General features: G+C 38.5%; 1 protein-coding gene across 22 annotated transcripts in view; it reads left to right on the top strand.

The window, feature by feature from the left end:
* The first annotated feature begins 867 nt into the window (after nt 1–867).
* DLG1 (discs large MAGUK scaffold protein 1) overlaps nt 868–23,958 on the top strand; it is a 228,720-nt gene continuing 205,629 nt past the window's right edge. For 12 of the 22 annotated variants that reach the window (XM_072726293.1, XM_072726258.1, XM_025990310.2 and 9 more), the window contains exons 1-4: nt 883–1,061; nt 1,999–2,074; nt 3,574–3,705; nt 17,639–17,805. In XM_072726293.1, coding sequence (XP_072582394.1) covers nt 2,056–2,074; nt 3,574–3,705; nt 17,639–17,805 — 318 coding nt within the window. In that variant the 5' untranslated portion in view covers nt 883–1,061; nt 1,999–2,055. Of the gene's footprint in view, nt 1,102–1,448; nt 1,861–1,998; nt 2,075–3,573; nt 3,706–17,638; nt 17,806–23,958 lie in introns of those variants that run through there. The other 10 variants (XM_072726180.1, XM_072726284.1, XM_025990303.2 and 7 more) reach the window with 9 other exon arrangements.

Below are 23,958 nucleotides of genomic sequence, written 5' to 3'. Positions count from 1 at the left end.
GCTGGCAGGTTTACAGGGAAGTCTTCCGGTTTAGAAGACGATCTTCTTCGTGTTTCCAGTTTTGTTACTAACTCCGGGTGACCTTGGGCAAACTCGCTCAGGACCTCAGACGAGGGAGGTTACCCCCCCGCCCCCCCCAAAAAGGTCTGAACTTTGAGAGCTTTTCGCAAAATTTCTCTTCCTACAACCCGGGCGGCTCAGAGCTGGAGCCGGGGTCAGCCCAGCCAGAAGTCCCCGCTGGGACCTGCGGTCTACACCCAACCCCGCCGCGCGCGCGGGAGGACGTGGCTCGGTTTCGGTGGAGGTAGCTACAGGTGAGCTCTTAAAGGGGCCGCCACGAGCTCGGGTGACAACCTGAGACAGGTGACTGGGCGAGGAGCGCAGACACGGGCGTGTGGATGAACGAGCGAGGGAAAGAGGGAACCAGGGTTTTCTTCCTTCCCTTCAACGCATTCACGCTTAGACTTAATCAGACTTAAAAAGCCTCCAGGAGCAAACGCCTCAAACTCTCAATCTAGTTTACGAGCCCTTCTTTTTTGCAACCCCCCCCCAAAAAAAAGACTTGCACTGACGGACGAATAATTTATTTTTTAAAAAAGATTTTATTTATTTATTTATTCATGATAGACATAAAGAGAGAGAGAGAGGGAGGGAGGCAGAGACACACAGAGGGAGAGGCAGGCTCCACGCAGGGCGCCCGATGCGGGGCTGGATCCCGGGGCTCCAGGAGCGCGCCCCCAGCGATGCCCGATAGTTTAAAGCATCAGTACGCAGTGGCGGAGAGCGCGCCCCCACCCAGGCCCCGCCCCTCCCCAGGCCAGGCCCCGCCCCTCCCCAGGCCAGGCCCCGCCCCTTCCCCGGCCAGGCCCCGCCCCCGGCCCCTGACGTGGGCGGCGCGGTCTACTCCTCCGCGAGACCGCTCCTCGGGGCCGGGGATCCGCTCCCCGGGGGCGCCGGGACCTCGCCGCGCGCGGAGGCGGAGGCGGAGGCGCAGGCGGAGGCAGCACGCGTGTAGGGGCGTTACGAGGTGTGTCGGCATGTGTGTCCCGGACCTGCTGTAGGTGAGGTCGCGTCGCGCTCGGAGCCGCGGGCTGCGGCGAGGTGAGGGCGGGCTCCGGGGGCCGCGCCGGGCCACCTGTGGAGCGCGCGCCCAGTCGTCGGGCCGCGGGGCCGCGCCGGGGCCGCCCGTCCGCGGGGAGGCCGGTGGGGCCGTGCGTAGGGCCGCGGCCCCTCCGCGCCGCCTCCCCCTGCCGCCCCGAAGGCAGCGGCGCTCCGAGCCCGGGGTGGGCGCCCGCCGCCTCCTCACTTCCCATTGGCTGGGAGCGCGGTCACGTGGGGCGCGGCCGGCCAGCTCCGGGGCCGCCATCTTGGCGGAAAGTTTGGGGGCCGAGCGGCGAGGGGCGCGGAGGGAGGGAGGGAGGGAGGGAGGCGACGCTCCGGGGGTGGGGCGGCGGCGGGCGCGGCGGCGGCGGGGGCGGCGGCGGCGGCTCCTCCTCCTCCTCCCCCCGGCTCGCTCACCCCCCGCGTGCTCGGCTCCTCGAGCCCCGGGCGGGGCCGGGCGGGCGGCCCCCGGGCCCGTCCCGAGCGCACGCCGCTCGCGGGAACTTGGCGCCGCAGGTGTGGGGCCCGCGGGCCCGTGTCCCCGCAGCCTCCAGCCTCGCGCCGCTGCGCCCCGGCGCCCCGGAGCAGGTGGGGCATCTGCACGCGTCGGCCGGGCCCGCGTCCGCGCACCGAGCGCCCCTGGGAGCCGGCGCTGCAGGTCCCCGTGCGGGGGGGCCCACCCTGGGGGGCAGCTTCCTGGGCCCCCCCCTGCTGTTTCACTTGGGAAAACTTGGGCAGCGGGTGTGGCCCCTTCTTCAGGTACGGCTGGGAGTTTTCCCCGAGTTCAGGGCAGGAATGCAACTTAGCACCACGATCCTCTTGTTGTTTTGCTTCGGTTGTTCCCTTACTGTTTTTTTTTTTTTTTTAATTTAATTTTTTTAAATTTTTTTTTTAAAGGTGTGTACCCTCTTTCCGATACTGGAGGGGAAAACAAAACAAAACAAAACAAAAAACATGCCGGTCCGGAAGCAAGGTGAGAATTTATTTCGGGACCTCTCTTCTCGTGCGGGTGAGTGAGTGTTGTGTCTGTGTTGTGATTTGTGTTTTAAAGATGTTGGATTAGGGGATCCCTGGGGGGCTCAGCGGTTTAGCACCTGCCTCTGGGCCAGGGCGTGACCCCGGGGTCCGCATCAGCTCCCTGCATGGAGCCTGCTTCTCTCTCCTCCGGTGTCTCTGCCTCCCTTTCTCTCTCTCTCTCTATCATCTATCTGTCATAAATAAATAAATCTATCTTTAAAAAAATAAAATAAAAATGTTGGACTCTGATAAGACGGCATCTTGGCCCGTCCCTGCTTGTTAGGAGACCGAAGCCGCCTATCCTGGAGGGGACGGACACCTGTCAGTGTCATTTTCAAACTTTTCTTTTCTGGCATCGCGTTCCATAGTGGCTCTGGAGAGGCAGGTTCATGTTCACTCCTCTGAAAGGTCTTCGTGAAGACTCTTTAATTGGGGGATCCCTGGGTGGCCCAGCGGTTTGGCGCCTGCCTTTGGCCCAGGGCGCGATCCTGGAGACCCGGGATCAAATCCCACATCGGGCTCCCGGTGCATGGAGCCTGCTTCCCCCTCTGCCTGGGTCTCTGCCTCTCTCTCTCTCTGTGACTATCATAAAAAAAAAGACTCTTGGGATCCCTGGGTGGCGCAGTGGTTTGGCGCCTGCCTTTGGCCCAGGCCCGATCCTGGAGACCCGGGATCGACTCCCACGTCAGGCTCCCTGCATGGAGCCTGCTTCTCCCTCTGCCTGTGTCTCTGCCTCTCTGTCTCTCTGTGTGACTATCATGAATAAATAAAATCTTAAAAAAACCAAACCTTTAAAAAAAAAAAAAAAGACTCTTTAATTGGTGTTTTGATATTTTAACTTTATGATCTTTACTAGGCACTCTTGTGAGGAGTCATGGGAACCTGGCTATAAGAACTGGTGTTTTGAAACAGTTAAGATTCGGATTATTATTATTATTATTATTATTATTATTATTATTTTTAAAGATTTTATTTATTTATCCATGATAGACATAGAGAAAGAGAGGCAGAGGCACAAGCAGAGGGAGAAGCAGGCTCCATGCTGGAAGCTGATGTGGGACTCTATTTGGGACCCCGGGGTCATGCCCTGGACCAAAGGCAGGTGCTTTGGCAAGCCACCCAGGGATCCCCCAAGATTCGGATTATAATGACAAATCGTAGGTAATCTGCTTTTGCATGTTGGATCGGCTGAAGCTGTGTTAACTGATACTTTGATCAAACAGCCTTGTGTTGTTTTAGACTACTACACATTTATCACCGACTGTTTATCTTCCTCCTTTTTCTGTGACATACATTTAGCTAAGGAATATATGTGTGTGTGTGTGTGTGAATGTAGCAGCGTTGATTGACCTAAAGGATTTGGGGAGGTGTTGAGATGTAGGATGATTTGCTGCATAAGTAGTGTGTAATAACTGTATATGTGTAATTTTAATCAAACTCTTGTTTCCTTCCCAGACACCCAGAGAGCACTGCACCTTTTGGAAGAATATCGTTCAAAACTAAGCCAAACTGAAGACAGACAGCTCAGAAGTTCCATAGAACGAGTCATTAACATTTTTCAGAGCAACCTCTTTCAGGCTTTAATAGGTGGGAATTAAAACTCTATTTGTGACCATTATACGTCAGCTAGGCTTAATGCTCTTCTGAATTCATTTATTTTAAAACTTAACAGAGTGATGTATTTGGTTCTCTGTAAGGCACTCAGTAACTTGAACATCCAGGGAGTTGTATGTTTGATAGGCCAATATCCTTTCCAAAAATACCTAATAACCAAAAAAGCCATTCAGTGTGATTATTTCAGTGGTCTTTGGTGACCGTGCTTTATATCCCAAGCATTAATTACTAGAAGATGGAGAAGTTGCAAAAATGTTTCAGGATCCAAAAAAAATAAAGACTGAATAACTATTAGGTTGTTTCTATATTTGACCTCTGTTTCTCTGGAGTTCCTGAAAATGTTTGAAGAGTTCTGCTAAGTTTGAGGATATACATCTCCTTAATATAGACTTCTGTTGAAACTTGGCATTCAAGGAGTTAGAATTTTATTTTATTTTATTTATTTAAAGATTTTATTTATTCATGAGAGACACACACAGAGAGAGAGAGAGGCAGAGACACAGGCAGAGGGAGAAGCGGGCTCCCAGTAGGGAGCCGGACGTGGGACTCGATCCCGGGTCTTCAGGATCACATACCTGGGCTGAAACCGCTGAGCCACCTGGGCTGCCCAGGCGTTAGAATTTTGGGTCTGGGAAATTATCATAGAGATGATTCTGTCTAATATTATTTTGTAGACAGGAAAATTAAAACAATATCATTCATAACTAACTTAAATTTAAGGTGGTCCATTGTTTTAAAGTAGACCTGGGCAAATAGTCAAGACTCTTAAATTCCGTTCCTTTTACTGCTGTTAATTGAATGATGTTACACAAGTTTTTTAACCTTTTCTAAGTCACTATATTAGCTATAGAATGTGAATGCAATAGAACAATGGTTTTTAGCCCCTCCACTCTGATTTTAAAGTAGCTAGATTCTTTTTTAAAACAAAATCTTATATTTTGTACTCAGTTCCCAGTTTATGAAACAAGTTGATTTGTTTTATCTCTGGCCTCTCCTCTAGGTACCTAGAAAAGTGTGTAAACCACTGAAGTAGAAAATTTCTCCCTTTCAATTCTGAGAATGAAAATTTTTTAATTAATTGTTGACTATGTAAATAGGACATGTACTTCATTATATTACATTTATTTCCTTAGTAACTTCCAAGTCGATGTGACCTAATATCTATTGATAGAGCAACTTTTGATGTGTTTGTGGACTCCCTTCAAGTTAGTGTACTCTGTCAAAAAACTTAATGCTAAATTGATACTCTGCTAAATTTGTTTTAAAATTAAAGAAAGTTTAAGGAAGACCAGTACACCCGAATAATTTTTAAATCTAATACTATCGACTTTGAAAAATCTAAGAGTAGAGAGAACAATGTAACTAACTGCCATATGTATAATTAACAATATAACTGTGACCCATCTTAAAAAATTATCGACATTCTGTCTTTTTTGTTTAAATTGATGGCCTTTTTTTTTTTTACAATTGAATTTCTAAGCCCTGATGTTTGAGGTACAAATGGATGATCAAATTAGATTCCTCTTAAAAAAAAAAACAGCAAAAAGGGAAGGGAAACATTTTTAGTTATTTGGTTTTCTAAATCAATGTTAAACCTAGGAATGTTTTATTTAAGAGTCACTGATTAGGAAAAAAATAGTATGACTTGTATGTCCTCGTAGTCCTCTATGTGAAGTCTGCGACTTAAGAAAATTAAATGGTCAGTAAAGTAGCTAAACAGAATCTACACTTCTTAGACTTACTTTGTAGATTGGAGATAAGATTTGGAAGGTATGTTTGAAGGGCTTTTTAAAATATATCCTGCCTTGCCTGTTTTGAATGATCTGTTCTTACATACTATTGAATCCTAATAGAATTAGTCCTCTAGTAAGTTTATATTTGTCAATCTCCTTAGTCTTGTGTAATTTCATTGATTGTGAATATACCTTGATATTTGGATTTACTTATGTTTTAATGTTTTATAGGAGGCAATACCAAATTTTGGTCTAAGAAAAGTAAAAGATTTTAGGAATTTTGAAATGGGTAAATTTAGTAGAGATTTTTGTTTCCATACTGTAATTAAATTAATTGTTTACTGAATTAATAAGTGCATTCTTTTGTGTTTATTGAAATTGGGTTAATTTATTTACCTTTATTTTTTTATGTTGGTGAAAATTTTTAGGTCAGTAAGATTTTTCTTTTTGCTTTGTACCTGTACCAGTGTTCTTGAAACAGCATAGTAGTGTACTTTAAACCTGTACATTCCCCTGAGCCAGCCTAGAGTCTCATGTTCATAGTATGTGCTGAGAAATCCTGGATTAACTGTTTTTTCCTTTAGTAGGTGGCTGTTTTCTGAGCTGGTACCTGTGGACTATTGGATTTAAGGAAACGTGGGTCTTGACCACCTGAGTTGTTTAAAAGTCATTTGGTGCTTAGGTTCTTGGCTCCAGAATTCAGAAATCATTTCCTTAGGCTGTAGTGAATTGTTGTAGTTACTTCTTTGGATTTGCTGTCTGCATAATTATTTATTGATTCTTTGAGCTAGTAGTTTGTATTGACTGTTTTCATGCATTTAAAAGAAGTTTGTGTGGGGCCCTGGGGTTTTGGTGTTATAGAAATGTTGATTTATTTTCTCCTTTCCTCTGTAGTTGATATATGTATATAGATGAGGTTTCTGTACCTGGGGGTTATTCAGAGGAATAAGCATGTACATACTGCATCACATCTGTTCTGAGATAACAATTTTTAAATATTTTAATGCCTTTGAATTTGGGATACATTTTACGACTGATGTATGTTGGGACTGATTTTACATTCTTAGTGGCACATGAAATAAGGTGCATCCTGGAATTGATATCCTCAGTTCAATGAAACATGACAATCATTGTCCTAGCTCTGATGTTTGTTAGTAATCTTAAAGGATGGCTTGAAGATTTAAAAATTATTGAAAGCAGGAAAGATTTTACTAATTTTGAGTTTCAGCTGATAAGTAGTTTCTTTACAGCTGAATATTTAAAGTTATATTTTAAAAAATCCATAAACTATATACATTTCTTTGAAATTTATTCCCCCAAATTTAAAAAATTTTATTTAAATTAAGTTTGCCAACATATACTATAACACCCAGTGCTCATCTCTTGTGCCCTCCTTAATGCCCATCACTCCGTTATCCTTCCCCCCATCTACCTCCCCTTCTACAACCCTTCGTTTCCCAGAGTTCAGAGTCTCTCATGGTTTGTCTTCCTCTCAGTTTCCCCTCCTTCCCTTATGGTCCCTTTCACTATTTCTTAATATTTCACGTATGAATGAAACCATATGATAATTGTCTTTCACCAATTGACATATTTCACTCAGCATAATACCCTCCAGTTCCATCCACCTTTGAAGTAAAACCTAGGTATTCGTCCTCTCTGATACTGAGTAATATTCCATCATATATATATCACATTATCTTTATCCATTCATCTGTCGAAGGACATCGTGGCTCCTTCCACAGTTGGGCTATTGTAGACATTGCTGTGTGAACATTGGGGTGCAGGTGTCCTGGCGTTTCACTGCATCTGTATCTTTGAGGTAAATCCCCAGCAGTGCAATTGCTGGGTCATAGGGTAGCTCTATTTTTAACTTCTTGAGGAACTTCCACGCTGTTTTCTAGGGTGGCTGCACCAGCTTGCATTCCCCCCAACAGTGCAAGCAGGTTCCCCTTCTCCACATCCTCTCTAACATTTGTTGTTTCCCGTCTTGTTAATTTTCACCATTCTCACTGGTGTGAGGTGGTATCTCATTGTGGTTTTGATTTGTATTTCCCTGTTGGCAAGTGATGCAGAACATTATTTCATGTGCTTTTTGGCCTTGTATAAATCTTCTTTGTAGAAATCTCTTCTGTCCATTTCATGACTGAATTGTTTTTCTTAGGTGTTGAGTTTGATAAGCTCTTTACAGATCTTGGATACTAGCCCTTTATTTGATGTGTCATTTGCAAATATCTTCTCCCATTCCCTGGGTTGTTCTTTTAGTTTTGTTGACTGTTTTGCTCTGCAGAAGCTTTTTATCTTGATGAAGTCCCAAAAGTTCATTTTTGGTGATTATTTTTGTATAAATGGGAGAAAAACTCTGCCTAACTTTAATCCCTGATTAGGTGAGAAAAATGTGAAAACTTAATATATTTGATTGTGTATTCTCATTTTCTGTATTTACATTTGAAAATTTGTAAGTAAAGTAGACTGGATATGGTTTGATTATAGGTCAGAGCCCAGGTGTTCAGGTCCATATTGGCTTGAGGTTATTTATGATTCTTAGGTTTATCTGTAATCTGAGACAACTTTAGTAGTCTACAGAGATTTCATACTAGTCTAGTCTAGATCCCTGGAGTTATTTACAGGGTCAAGAATTCATCAGCTTTTCTTGCACACAGGAGAAAAACCTGGGCTCAAGATCAGTCTGACTTTAGAGACTTGAGTAAGTTGAATCATGCACATAATTCTAGAATCAGACTCAGTGCAGTGGAGTATAGAGAAGCTCACGTTATTACAGGCACATGAAAATGGAGACTACCTAGGGGAACAGTCTTCTCCCTTCTCAGTTTTAATGTGTGATGTTGACCCATTGGGTTGACTGATAGGCCAGAATTGCCCTTTTTGGTAAAAGGAGGTGCTGAATTTAAATTTGCTTAAATGTACGTAGTGTGCATATACATATTAACTATTCATGTCTCAAAATTTATTATTGGATATCTTTCCATATCAGATTTGCACCATCTTAAATGACTGTATTTACACTGTATAGGTGTATTGTAGTTTTATTAATGATTTCCTAGGAGTACTTAGGTATATACTTTTTCTGAATTTTACACAATGTTGCATTTGTATATGCCTCTTTGTTCTACATTGTTATATCCTTTGGATAAATTCCTGGAAATTAATTGCTTGAGGGATTTGCATTTTATTTTATTTTTTATTTAAATATTTTTATTTATTTGAGACAGAGCAAGTGCATAAGCAGCAGGGAGGAGCTGAGGGAGAGGGAGAAGCAGACTCTGAGCAGGGAGACTAATGCTGGGAGCCTAATGCAGGATTTATCCCAGGGTCCCTGGATCATGACCTGAGCTGAAGGCAGATGCTTAACTGACTGAGCCACCCAGGCAACCTGGGATTTTTCGTTTTAAAAAGGCTTTTGGTGTAATTTGTTAAGTTACCCTCAGAAAGATTATATTCCATTTAATTTTTTAGGCAGTATGTGGAATAATGATTACTGTGCCTTAAACAAAATAGGTATCATCCTTTTTAATATTTTCTATTGTGTTACATGGAATATATTTTACTAATTTTGATGTTTTATTATATATTTGATTACACAAATAACCCAATGGTGTAAGAATTTTCAGTTTTCTATATTTACCACCTTTTTTTCCCTTTTCTTTTTTGAGTTATAAAAATCATAGAGCTATAATGTCTACATTAGGGGTATTAATTCTGTCTGCCAAGTTGCAAATAGCTTCTCTTGTTACTTGTTTTTAAACTTTGGTTTTTAAAAAATATATAGGTTATTTTTTTTTTAAGATTTTATTTATTCACAAGAGACACACAGAAAGAGAAACAGAGAGAGAGAGAGAGACAGAGAGAAAGAGAGGGAAGCAGAGACCCAGGCAGAGGGAGAAGCAGGCTCCATGCAGGGAACCGGATGTGTGGGACTCGATCTCAGGTCTTCAGCATCAGGCCCTGGACTGAAGGTGGCGCTAAACCCCTGAGCCACCTGGGCTGGCTCAGGGGTTAGGTTTAGCAATACTTTTTGTGCTTTCTGCTTTTCGCATTATGCTTAGAAAAGCTTCCTTACCCCCAGGATAATAACATTTACCTATATTTAAGCTCTTTCATGGCATCTCTTTTCAACATTTAAATCTTTAATACATTTGGCAGTTGTCATGAAATAAAGTGATATTGCTTGTTTTTTAAAATATAAGTTGCTTGTTTTTAAAAATATAGATGTTATTTCTTATATACCCCTTATACATTTTGAAAAATTATTAGTTTTTAATTATTATTATTTTTTTAGTACCAGGTTTACAGAAAAATTGAGTGGAAAGTACAGTTCTTTTACCCCTTTTCCGTTTCCTCTCTTGTTAGCATCGTGTGTTGGTGTTACAGTTGGTAAGCAAGAATAAATATATTGTTATTAACTATAGTTCATAGTTTACATTAAGGTTCACTTGTTTTGTTATACATTGGTAAACTTGACATACATATTTGTTGCTCTGATGTTATCCCTATTACAGTATCATTCAGAATAATGTCACTGCCCTGAACGTCTCTTGTGTTCCACCTGTTCATCCCTTCTTCCCTCCCCTTGAGCCACTAGCAACCACTGATCTGTTCACTGTCTCCGTAGTTTTACCATTCCCAGAATGTCATATAGTATGTAGCCTTTGCAGACTGGTTTCTTTGCCTTAGCAATATGCATTTAAGTTTTCTTCATATCTTTTCATGGCATGGTAGCTCATATTTTCTTTTATTTTTTAAAGACTTTATTTTTTAGAGAAGTTTTAGAGTTTACAGCAAAATTGAGAGGAAGGTATAGAGATTGCCCATTTACCTCCTGTCCCCATTATCAACATCCCCTACCGGAATAGTACACTTGTTATAATTAACAGACTTAACATGGGCACATCATTATCCCCCAAAATCTGTACTTCACCTCAGTGTTCACTCTTATACCTTCTGTAGGTTTAGGCAGATTTATAATGAAATGTACCCACCATTCATGTCAAACAGCATAGTTGCACGGCCCCAAGAATTCTGCGTATTGTGCTTTTTCACCTCTTTCCCATGCCTAGCCCTGGCAGTCACTGATCTTTTTACTGTCTCTGTTAGTTCTGCCTTTTTAAGAATGTCATGGTTAGTGGTGGTGGTGATGGTGGTGGTGGTGGAGGTGCCTCTGCCATCTCAGCGCTGGTGTGGATCCCATTGATGCTCTGATGTGCATTTCTCTGGTGACATAAGTGCAGCATCATTCATATGCTTGTTTGCCATGTGAATAATGTCTTTGCTGAGGTGTCTGTTAAGGTCTTGATATTTTTTCCATGAAATTAGATATTTTCTCATAGATTAGAGATGTTGTCTATACTGTGTTAAATTATTACAGATTCTTAACTATTTAGACTTCTTACTCTGATCCTTATTTTTTTTTGTTTGAGAAAATGGTCAGAAATGTTTCTGTTTTACTGTTTAGGATGATAAAAGTAATTAAAAGCTAGAAAATTTTTTTCCTCAATCTCCTTTGAGGGTATTTCTGGAATTCTGTACTTGCCTTACTCATAGTGTTTACTAACTTTGAATTCTTTAAGAAAATAACAAAGATAAATGAACATGTTTTACTTAAAGTTTTATTTAAATTTGGAGAGTTCTGAAATATGTGACCGTAAGTGATTTCCCCAAAATATATATATTTTTTGGTAATAGGAATGATTCTCTATTCCATTAGATTAGTTTTGTGTGTTCAAATTTAGTTTAGAATTTTCAACTCTATAGAAAATTTCTATTCCATTGTTTCTATATTTCTAATTTTATATATCATAAGTGTTGTAGCTTTTATACTTTACATCTTTGTTCAGGAACTGTTTTTATGGGGACCCGGTTTAGTTCAAAACAGAGGAAGCACTTCCCAGACTATAAATGGCAAATAGGTATAGACTGTTAAGATTGATCCAGTAGGCTAAACAAAATTAATATTTTCTTTTTTTTTTTTTTAATTAACATTTTCAATTGTGAATCAACTAAAGGGTAGTTTACTCTGATGCATGTCTTATTATTTCTCCATTTTCTCATGCTTGCTTTAGTGCATTATTTTAGTGTCATTATTTTAAAAAGGAAATAAGTGTTTTTAGAGTAGTAAATAAAAATATAATCAGTCAATTATATGTCTGGTATATATCCGGGTCAGCTATATAGACTTTCAGATGAGTGGAATTAGTCTTGTCTGTTAAATGGCAGTCATTTTGACTACTTCTGTGTTCTCCCATTTTCTGTATATTTATATTAAAGACAAGATTAGAGTCGGCTCAAGTGAAATGTTTCCATAGGTTTGTTGAAGGACTGTCATTTTACATGTGATAGTAAATTTAGCAATTTCTGATAAAATAGTATTGAGAGATGGGACTTTTGAAGTATTATTTTGCTGTGATTACATTTTTCAGTCTATTTTGGTATAATTTTGAGTAGCCCTTATTGATACTGGATATAATTGGCATAGAAACATATAAATAACTTATATAAACCATAATTGAAAAAGAATTTTTCATTGTCTTATCAAAAAGCTGATGAATTTTCAAAAATTTTAATACATGTGTAGTAATAGAAATTTAAAATAAATGTGTGTAAGGTTCTGTAGCACCTTAAAATACAGCCATCAAGTTTTATAGAAATCTTTTTTTTTTTCTCAAGATTTTATTTATTCATGAGAGACACAGAGACAGAGGCAGAGACACAGGCAGAGGGAGGAGGAGAAGCAGGCTCCATACAGGAGCCTGATGTGGGGCTCAATCCTGGAACTCTGGGATTACATCCTGAACCTAAGGCAGGCTCTCAACTGCTGAGCCACCCAGAATTTCCCAGAAAGTGACCTTTTTTAAAGTGTTTTAAAATGACGTTCTTTGGTTTTTTAGTGTTAATATATTTTTTCTCAGTATTCTTCTCTCAGACATTATTGTTATATATATATAACAATATATATATATAACAATATATATATATAACAATATATATATTGTTATATATATATCTATTATTTCTTTTATTCCTTTTCCAAAAAGAGTATTCACTCTGTTAGTATTCATTGATTTGAATGTCTTAAGCATTCAGAGTAGACTCATTGGTTTAATTTTTTATTTTCATGAGGTTGGTCGGTCTTTTGGGAATAATTTGGAATTTCAGACTTCAGCATGTTAAACAGGTTTTCAGGAGAGATTGGGATTATACTAGAATTTGTTTTTGTCTTATATTTGACTTCTGTTTGTAGTGGTAGTGGTAACGTCTGTTTTACTTTAGGCTAGTTAGCTTAATGGAACTCAATATTATACTCCCCAGTTTAGAAAAATCTAAAGAAGTAGAAAGTAAGGTTTTGAATCTTAAAATGTTATTGTAGAAATATTTTTCTTGTCCTAGTAATCTAACTTTTTTTTTGCTAAATCTTTTTAGTTATGATCAGTGATACAATTATCTTCTGACATATAAAATGTAGATTATAAAGAATAGTGACTGCTGATAGCATGGGAAATATAAAATATAAGTACTTTGGACTCCTAAGAAAAGCTCGGTCTGTGTCCAGTTTTTCCCAGAGTACCCTTTTTGATTAGGTGCACCTTTGAAAAATCTGTACTGAAGTAACTGAATAAATTGTGATGGAGAAATCATTTCTGAAGAAGTGTTATTATGTTGCTCATCTTTATAATCTTGAGATATCCTAAAGATGAAGTGTGGTCGACAAATGAAAAAAATATATGGGATGTTAGTCAAGATGAGATATAGGTCAAAATTAAGGGTGTGTGTGTGTATGTGTGTGTATATATTTTAAAGGAAGGCGATAAATAACTGTGACAGATTGTCATATCAGGAGCAATACCACACTATACTACATGTGTTAACTATTTCAGTCCTTTTGCATATGTTTTTAGTTAGCCACGTTTGGTAAGAAGTCTCTTTTTAAGTTGGGGATAGATAGTGATCCAGTAACAGTCTGGCAATGTCAGTTATCTTGATCTCAGTAAGAAACAAAGATAACTAAATAGCTAAAGTAGATATTACAATTCCTACAGACTAAATTCCATGCACTTTACTCACTTAAGCTCCCCTAGATTCTTTGATTCAGCTTACTTTTTGTTGTGATAAATATATGTAACAAAATTTACCATTTTTTAAGTGTACAGTTTAGGGGCATTAAAGTACATTCACATTATTTTGTGACCTTCACCACTCAGTCTATCTTCTGAACCTTTTCATCATCCCAAACTGAAACTCTGTACCCATTAAACAATAACTCTCCATTCCCACATTACCCCAGTCCCTCCTTACCCCATTGCTTCCTTACCCCAGTAACAACTTTTCTGTCTCTATGAATTGGACTATTCTAGGTACTTTATATAAGGGTAGAATCACACAGTATTTGTTTTTTTGTGTCTGATTTATGCCAGTTAGTGTAGTGTCTTCAAAATTCATCCATCCGTTTTATAAAATGTATCAGAATTTTATTCTTTTAAAAGTTGAATAAGGGGATCCCTGGGTGGCTCAGCAGTTTAGTGCCTGCCTTCGGCCCAGGGCGTGACCCCAGGGTCCTGGGATCGAGTCCCACATTGGGCTCCCTGCATGGAGCCTGCTTCTCCCTCTGTGTCTCTGCCTCTCTCTCTCTCTCTCTCTCTCTGTGTCTCTCAGGAATAAATAAATAAAATCTTTAAAAAAGTCGAATAATACTATGTCCTTTGTATATACCACATTCTGTTTTTTAACTGTTCATCTGTAGATGAACATTTGAATTGTATTCACCTTTTGGATACTGGGAATAATACTGCTGTGATCATTGATGTATAAATATCTGTTCGAGTCCCTGCTTTCACTTCTTTTGGGTGTATACCCAGGATCTAATGCTGGATCAAATGGTGATTCTATGTTTCAACATTTTGAGATACCACTCTACTGTTTTCCTCAATGCTGCATCATTTTCTGTTCCTAACGGAGATGGACAGGGTTTGATTTCTCTACATCCTCATCAGTATTTGTTTCTTTCTTTTTCTTTTTTTTAAAGATTCATATATTTATTCATGAGAGACACAGACTGAGGGGGAGAGAGAGAGAGGCAGAGACACAGGCAGAGGGAGAAGCAGGCTCCTCGCAGGGAGCCCAATGTGGGGACTTGATCCTGGATGCTGGGATGATGACTTGAGCCAAAGGCAGGCGCCCAACCGCTGAGCCACCCAGGCGTCCCTATTTGTTACTTTCTTTTGTTGATAATAGCCACTCTAATGGGTGTTTACTCAGCTTATTTTGTCTTAAGCTTGATATAGTTAAAATTATATGAATATTTGATTCTTCAGTACATAAGAGCTCAGATATAGCAAATTAGAAAGGACTTTTTAATAGAAGAATCATTTCAGTTGACAGTAGCAGGATGTGAGTGAACTTTTGGAAAATTCACATAGGGAACGCTTTGTTCCCTCATCTTTCTAGATAGTAAAATGTTACTCCAAATTATACTAGTCTATATCTTTGTTGTACTGTATGATAACTACTAGCTGTAGGTGGCTATTTAAAGTAAACATAAATAAAATTATAAAACGTGTTCCTCATTCACACTAGTCATATTTTAAGTGCTGAATAGCCATATGTAGCTAGTGGCTACCATATTGGAGAGTGCAGCTATAGAATGTTTTCATCATTGTAGAACAGATCTAGATATTCGTTAGTGATGTTTTTGAAGGTAAATATAGCAGTATTTCTGTTAAGTGTAGAATAAAAGGTCACAGAAAGTTAAGATTTCAAACTTGACTTACAGTAATAGAAAATATAATAAAGTTTTTACGTAGTGATGTGGGCTATTTATTTTGAGATTGGTAATCATCCAATTAATACTTAGTTGCACAACATTTAGTGTACTTGGGGAACATTTTCATTTTTTTGTAGGAGATAACTCTCCTCTCTATAGATCTATAAAATATGTTTCTTTATATTTAGAAATATATGTTCTACTGAAATGTATACCTACTTACACATGTATATCTTCTACAAAAAAAATCTCTAGTAGTCTGGAATACGGAATAGTCCGTATTTAAATTTCCCTAATTATCACAATCTTTTTTTTTTTAAGATTTTATTTATTTATTCATAAGAGACACAGAGAGAGAGAGGCAGAGACATAGGCAGAGGGAGAAGCAGGCTCCCTGTGGGGAAGCCCGATGTGGGACTCGATCCCTGGACCCAAGGATGACACCCTGAGCCAAAGGTAGATGCTTAACCGCTAGACCACCCAGGCATCCATCCCTATCACAATCTTTTATATCCCCTACCCCTACTCACTAGTCAAGTCTCAGATATTGCAGTTGATTGCTATGTCTTTTTTGATTGCTGTGTCTTTTTTTGTTTCCTTTATACCAAAAAAAAAAAAAAAATCCTTTCAAACAATTTTTCTTCCCTTTCATGACATTGACTTTCTAAAGAAACTGGCCAGGGACACCTGGGGGCTCAGCAGTTGAGCATCTGCCTTTGGCTCAGGGCGGGATCCTGGGGTCCTGGGATCGAGTCCCATGTCGGGCTCCCTGCATGGAACCTGTGTCTCTGCCTCTCTCTCTGTGTCTCTCATGAATGAATAAATAAAACCAAAACCAAAACAAAAACAAAAAAAACCCTGGCCATTTGTCTTGTGGAATGTCCCCCTTCTGGATCTTTTTTTTTCCTTATTTTTTGGTGTCATTTTAACTTGTTTCTGTAGCCTCTGTATTTCTTATAACTAGAAGTTGGTTCTGAAGGCTCGATTGAGATTCAGCTTAAACAATTTTTGGTAAGAACACTTTGCTTTGAGTTTATTTTTTCATGATGGTTATGTGAACAGTTTTAATTAGTTACTCATGGTTTACAAAATCATTTCACATGCAGTTTTCTCTAGTAATATTCTTAACACCTTGTAAAGTAGGTTGATACTGTCATCTTACTTTTTATAAACTCTTAGTTCTACAGTTCTGCTGGTTATTAAAAGGGAATTACTTTGTTTCTATTGTCTTCTGACATTGTTTTTTTTTAAAGGAGATAGTGATCTTTTCATCATAGAAATAAAGGCATTTTATCTGAATGTTTGCATCTGTGCATGATGCTGTACAGGATAATGCCCCACCTTTGCTGTTAAAATAATAATTTTTGCCTTTTGAAAAATCAACTCAAAATACACTGCTATGTGAGTAAAGAACTAATAGTGAAAAAAAAAAGAACTAATAGTGATGAACTTAAACATTATATAACTACCATTCAGAGCTTCTGAATGGCATGAAGAATCAATTAGTATTAATATACTAAGTTTGTATAATTCCAACTGACAGCAAAGTAACATCTTGTGCTACTTTAAGTAAATTTATGGATTTTTTTAGAGTTTTGTCATGTTTAATCAATTGTTTCAAATATAATGTACAGTCTTTAATTTAGTATTTAACTTTTTTGTTTGCTTTACTTTGGTTAAAAGGATAGTTGAAACTACATGAGGGGTGGGACACCTGGATGGCTCAGCATTTGAGCATCTGCCTTCAGCTCGAGGCATTTGTCCTGGTGTCTGGGGATCAAGTCCCGCATCAGGTGGACGAGGAGCCTGCTTCTCTCTCTCTCTCTCTCTCTCTCCCTGTGTCTCTGCCTCTTTCTCTGTATGTTTCATGAATAAATAAATAAAATCTTTAACAAATAATAAAAGTAAATAAAACTACACTATGGGTTTATATTGAGATATTGGTAGTATAAAGATAAAATACCAGTAATGACTCATGTCTTCAAAATTCATATTAATGATACTAGCTACCGTCTGTTGGAGCCTATTATGTGCCATTGTGCACTTTATATGTATTATGCTCAGTCCTTGTATCCACATGGTAAGAGGCAAGTTATCAGAGGTTAAGTAACTTGCTTAAACAGGTAACTAATTTGTGATGGAATAGAGATTTGAACTCAGCACTGACTTTGAAGTGTAAAAAGCATATGATTTTTATACTATGCTCTGCAAGTTCTGTTATGATTATGACATACTAAAATGAGAAAACATTCACTGATTAAATACATTATAAGATTAGGCTTATTTTACTAATCTAGACTAAAATTTTGCTTTTGAGTTTTACTGTTTTAGCAATGAGTAGTTTAATTAGAAAATCTAAATACTTCTGATTTTTTTTTTTTCCTCCTTTCTTTACCTCTAGATATTCAAGAATTTTATGAAGTGACCTTACTGGATAATCCAAAATGTATAGATCGTTCAAAGCAGTCTGAACCAATACAGCCTGTGAATACTTGGGAAATTTCCAGCCTTCCAAGCACTACTGTGACTTCAGAAACACTGCCAAGTAGCCTTAGCCCTAGTGTAGAGGTAAGATAAAAAAGTTTTCCTGAGGCTAAAATTTTTCAATAATCAATTTATTGGAGTGGCTACGTTTTTTCATTTTATTAAAATGGGTATTATGTGGAAATACGGGATTACAAATAATTTTGAAGAGAAAAGCTCAGAATCTCTGGTGTGCCTTTCCTAACATGTGAATGATTCGAGATCTGAAATACTTGCTTTAGACTCCTAAAAATACTTTGTGTGAGAGACCTCAATGAAATCGTATTTTGAAAAGATGGTTTTGCTCTGGTGTTTTTGTTTGTTTGTTTGTTTGTTTGTTTTTTAGAAATAGAATGTAGTCCTGGGCAGATTAGTTACTACATTTACCCCAAAGATTCTCTGTACTTGGCTCAAAGATTGCAGTATTAAAACTCACTAAAGATTGATCAGTAAATTTTTTTTTATAATACATTTATTTTTTATTGGTGTTCAATTTACCAACATACAGAATAACACCCAGTGGTCATCCCGTCAAGTGCCCCCCTCAGTGCCCGTCACCCATTCACCCCCACCCCCCACACTCCTCCCCTTCCACCATCCCTGGTTCGTTTCCCAGAGTTAGGAGTCTTTACGTTCTGTCTCCCTTTCTGATATTTCCCACACATTTCTTCTCCCTTCCCTTATATTCCCTTTCACTATTATTTATATTCCCCAAATGAATGAGAACGTACAATGTTTGTCCTCAAAGAGTTGAGAATGAATGAGAGCATACAATGTTTGTCCTTCTCCGATTGACTTACTTCACTCAGCTTAATACCCTCCAGTTCCATCCATGTTGAAGCAAATGGTGGGTATTTGTCATTTCTAAAGGCTGAGTAATATTCCATTGTATACATAAACCACATGGACACCGAGGCTCCTTCCACAGTTTGGCTATTGTGGACATTGCTGCTATAAACATCGGGGTGCAGGTGTCTCGGCGTTTCATTGCATCTGAATCTTTGGGGTAAATCCCCAGCAGTGCAATTGCTGGGTCGTAGGGCAGGTCTATTTTTAACTCTTTGAGGAGCCTCCACACAGTTTTCCAGAGTGGCTGCACCAGTTCACATTCCCACCAACAGTGCAAGAGGGTTCCCTTTTCTCCGCATCCTTTCCAACATTTGTGGCTTCCTGCCTGGTTAATTTTCCCCATTCTCACTGGTGTGAGGTGGGATCTCATTGTGGTTTTGATTTGTATTTCCCTGATGGCAAGTGATGCAGAGCATTTTCTCATGTGCATGTTGGCCATGTCCATGTCTTCCTCTGTGAGATTTCTGTTCATGTCTTTTGCCCATTTCATGATTGGATTGTTTGTTTCTTTGGTGTTGAGTTTAATAAGTTCTTTATAGATCTTGGATACTAGCCCTTTATCTGATAGGTCATTTGCAAATATCCTCTCCCATCCTGTAGGTTGTCTTTTAGTTTTGTTGACTGTATCCTTTGCTGTGCAAAAGCTTCTTACCTTAATGAAGTCCCAATAGTTCATTTTTTGATCAGTAAAGCTTAAGGTTAACATCGGTTTCTGCATTTTTGTAGTCAAAACTATTTAAGTTTTAAAAACTATTTTAATAATAATCTTTCTTTTGTTGTTGTGACATACTGTTGCTGGTGGAGTTAGGTAAAAGTATTAGAGTTAGATATGAAGCATTTTGTAATGAGGATTCTGAGAAACATTAGTCATTTGAATTTTGGTTGTCTGTCTGAATTTGATTCTAGTCCCTTCTAGTTTGTACTAGAGAATTGCCTGGAATATTGAATCAGCCTCTGTTTGGTGAGTAATAAATCAGGGGAAAGTAGTGGTGGGCAGCAACCAGACAGCCCTTTGGTAATGAAGTAGACTGTAAGTTTTCTTTTTCATATTACATCACGTAGGATTGTAAAATTTCAGAGCAGGGACTACATCTAATCCCTCTTTCTCATTTTAAGGATCAGGAAATCGAGATCCAGAAGAAAATTAATTATTTGACCTAGCCTATTTAGCTAGTTTGGGCAAGTCTACCCTTGAATTTCTCATCTCTTAATACCCAGTTCACAGTTCTTTTTGCTAATCCTGGTATGCACTTATATATTTTTCTTTGATTAGAGAGAGAGTCTAGGGTTGTATTGTCTTTGTGTCTTTATTTTTTAAATTACTTTTCTGTCACTCTCTGGGATCATTTCAGTTCCATTCCCTTTTGTTGATATATCATTTGCACTGATGATCGATTCCAAATAGATTTTTTAAATGTTAATCAGTAATACACAATTTTTATTTCACATTTATTGTCTTAGGTTAAAAATTTTGCATTTGAGGAAATATGTTAACTTTTAAGAGAATTGAGTTTCTTATTTAATTACTTTCTGATTTTTTTTAGTCTGATTTATTATGTTAAACTATGAGTATAAAGCATAGAGTTCTTATAGTTGATTTGCCTGTTTTTATAGGTTTAGATATTATCTGGCTCAGTAAAAAGTAAAAGTAAATGGCCATTAAGGTTAAGTAAGTGGATAGTTCTGCAAGTTGGAAGTTAATTTCCGTAATAGATTTCAGTCAGAAAGATCAACAATGTGTTGAATTCCATCAAGAGTAGTATTGGAAAATTTCAGGTGTGCCCAACTGGCTCAGTCAATGGAGTGTACAACCCTTGATATCAGGGTTGTGAGTTGGAGCCCCATGTTGGGTATAGAGATTACTTAAAAATAAAATCTTAAGAAAAAAATGTATTGGAAAATTTCAACTTTTATAAAATGAGGTGCTGGTACCTAGAAATGCTATGTGTGGTGCTGGTTTCTCCATCTCCTAAAAAAGTGTATTATGGACATATTAACAGGAGAAAAGGGGAATAAGAATTTTCAGATTGCAAATGACAGATTTTACTAGTTAGGAAAATGGATGAGAAGGAAATATGGTTATAAATGTTGATTAGGGCTTGGCACAATGAAAATGCTCCAGTATACTTGAAATTTATACCCATTCATGGATGGACTTAGGAACAGGGAGATGTGTTCATCAAATGCTAGATTTTCTTAAAAAGGGGAAGATCTGTGTGTATCAAATCTGAGATCAGTTAAAGAGAAAGTAGTTTTGCAGAGAAGACACAAAACCCTGATAGATACTAATCTGAAAAATGTAAGTAGTTTTGAAACTGATGGAGGATAGACATAAGGACTTAGAAAAAAAACAAACCTGGAATGTTTAGAGATTACATTTCTACTTTTTTTTGCAAGTCCTCTAAGAGAAGGAAAATATAATCCCCTACTCCCCATCTATGCTTAATTTGGACAGAAAACTTGGCTAAGTGATCTCTTTAGACTCTTAGAGGCATGGTATTTAGGACTAAAAAGAGACTTAGATCATTTAATTCACCTTACTTGTTTTGTAGTTGAGGAGAATCCATTGACCCAAAATAAAACAAATGCAGAGGAAGTTTTTATTTCAGTATAACTTGAAAAATAGGAAAATCATGAAAATATTTTGTCTTATACAAAATTTAAAATTTAGGTTATTATTGCACTTGTCCACTAATTCTTGGATAATAAAGTAAGATAATGGGGGCTCCTGGTGGTTCAGTTGCTTGAGTGGCCAGCTCTTGATTTTGGTTCAAGTCATGATCTCAGGGTTGTGAAATCCAGCCTCTAGTTGGGCTCCACACAAGTTGGGCTCCACACAAGGCCTGCTTAGGATTCTCCTTCCCTCTCCCTATGCCCTCCCCCCCCCCCGCCTTGCCTTTAAAAATAAATATAGGTAGTAAGGTAATGTTTTGTGACAAAGTTGCATGCAATGCAGTCTTACTGTCTCTTTATGTTCGTGTAGGAGTGTCGTAAGGAGGGTTTTTTTTGCAAAAAGTATTTGAGATTGAGCAATTTCCAGGGCATGCTTCTCTTACACTCTTCAAGTGAAAATCTTTTGTCTTATAAAGCATTTGTTCACTTTCTTTCTTGTCCATTTTGTTGTTGTTATAGTTGGTAACTGATCTAACTTGCCAGATCCTCATTTGTCAGTTAATTTGTGCCCTTATAACTTTATTTCTTCTATTTCTTTTGATGTAGTAAAATGAAAATTCATGCCATTTATTTTTATAGTGACATGATATCTCATTTTCTTAGAACTTTTTTGTGTTTCGTATTTCTGTCTTCTACTTTGAACATATACCTAGTTGAGATGTTTGGAATAATGTTTGCATTCTATTAATGGTTGTTTCTGGGTGATGGGGATTTTTTCTTTTTTTAAACTTTTCTGTTACTTTTTATTTTTTAATTTTTAAAAAGATTTTATTTATTAATTCATAAGAGACACAGAGAGAGAAGCAGAGATAGAGGCAAAGGCAGAAGCAGGCTCCATGCAGGGAGCCCAGTGCAGGACTGGATCCTGGGACCCCAGGATCATGCCCTGAGCTCAACTGCTGAGCCACCCAGGGGTCCCTTCTCTGTTACTTTTTAAAAATAATGAGCACGTGTCATGTTTATGGAAACAGATCTATCCTAAAATAAGAGTGAACTTTAGAAATGGTAAGGAAGAGTATTTGAAAGGAAGCATATTTGAAAGGAAGCAAGATGTGAGAGTAGGAGAAATTGCCGGATTTAATGAGAAATTCCAACAGAAAAGGATGCAGTATCCTGTTTTATTTGGTTTCTGAGTTGCTGTAACAGAATATCACAGATTGGGTAGTTTACAAACAACACAAATTTATTTCTCATAGTCGTGGAAGCTGGGCAGTCCAAGATCAAGTCACTGGTAGATTGACTGACTAGTGAAAGCCCATGTCCTGGTTCATTGTTGGCTCTTTTCTCAGTGTCCTCACATTGAGGAAGGGGTGAGGGAGCTCACTGGCATCTCTTATAAGGGCACAATCCCATTCATAAAGCCTCCCCTCATGGCCTAATCCCCTCCCAAAAGCCCCACCTTCTAATGCCATCACATTAGAGTTTTAGCATTTCAACATGTGAATTTGGGGGAAACAAACATTCAGTCTATGGCACTTCTGTCTTTTTTTTTTTTTTTTTTAAAGACTTTATTTATTCATGAGAGACACAGAAGGGGGCGGGCAGAGACAGGCAGAGGGGGAAGCAGGCTTCTTGCAGGGAGCCCCATCCCGGGTCTCCAGGATCAGGCCCTGGGCTGAAGGCGGCGCTAAACCACTGAGTCACCCGGGCTGCCCGGCACTTCTGTTTTTGATAATACTTTGCAGGCCAACCAAAGAGTCAAAGGTTTAAAGAAAAAAAAAAGGTGAAACCATAAAAGTAACCCTTTAATGAATTTTGGATAGGAAAATCTTTTCTGAGCATGACGACAAAATCCTGAAAAATTAGAAGAAAACTGGATGCTGAGTTTGGGGGCACCTGAGTAACTCAGTTAAGCATCTGACTCTTGATCTCAGCTCAGGTCTTGATCTCACAGTCTAGAGTTCAAGCCCTGTGTTGGACTCCACTTAATAAAATGAAAAGGAAAAAAAAAAGAATACCGACTTTGTGGAATTTATTTGTGGACATCACAAAGTTTGATTAAGTTTGATCATAGAACTTCTGTATGAAAAGATACATTAAACAATTGAGAAATATACTGGGGGGAAATTTGTTACATTTATGAAAAAAGACTAATTTCCAACCTCAATTCAAGAAACCTCTTTACAGATAAATAAGAAAAACATCAACATTCAATAGAAAAGTGACTAAAGGATGTGAATAGGCAGTTTAGAGAAAAAGAAATGCGGCCAGTGGACCAAATAAGTCTTTGAAGAGATGCTCAACCTTACTTTAAAAGCAGGCGTATCACATTGACAATGGGAGTACTTTTAACTAATTTGATTGTCAAAGGTTAATTAAATGTGTGAGGAAACAAACTCTTTTACTGTTGGTAGGAGGTACAGTGGTGCAGCCTTTCTGAAAGACAACAGTATCCTTTAATATAGCATATGTTACAGATGCAGTCACATAAATTATTAATATATATCCATATATATATGCTTGTTTATTGCAGTATTGTGATATTAACAAAAATCAATGGGGAAATAATCTAAGTGATTATCAGTAAGAAATGATAGGAAACTGGATAGCTCCACATTGGTCATAGAGATTATTTTTAAAAGATTAATTAAAAAAAGAAGTTGGAAAAAAAAAGAAGTTGGATAAACATTATGGTACAGCCACTTAATGCAATATAAGTAGTAGGCATAAAAATAT

Source organism: Vulpes vulpes, chromosome 1 (genome assembly GCF_048418805.1).
Source record: "Vulpes vulpes isolate BD-2025 chromosome 1, VulVul3, whole genome shotgun sequence".
Taxonomy (NCBI): Eukaryota; Metazoa; Chordata; class Mammalia; order Carnivora; family Canidae; genus Vulpes; species Vulpes vulpes.
This window is presented reverse-complemented; position numbering and strand designations above follow the sequence as displayed.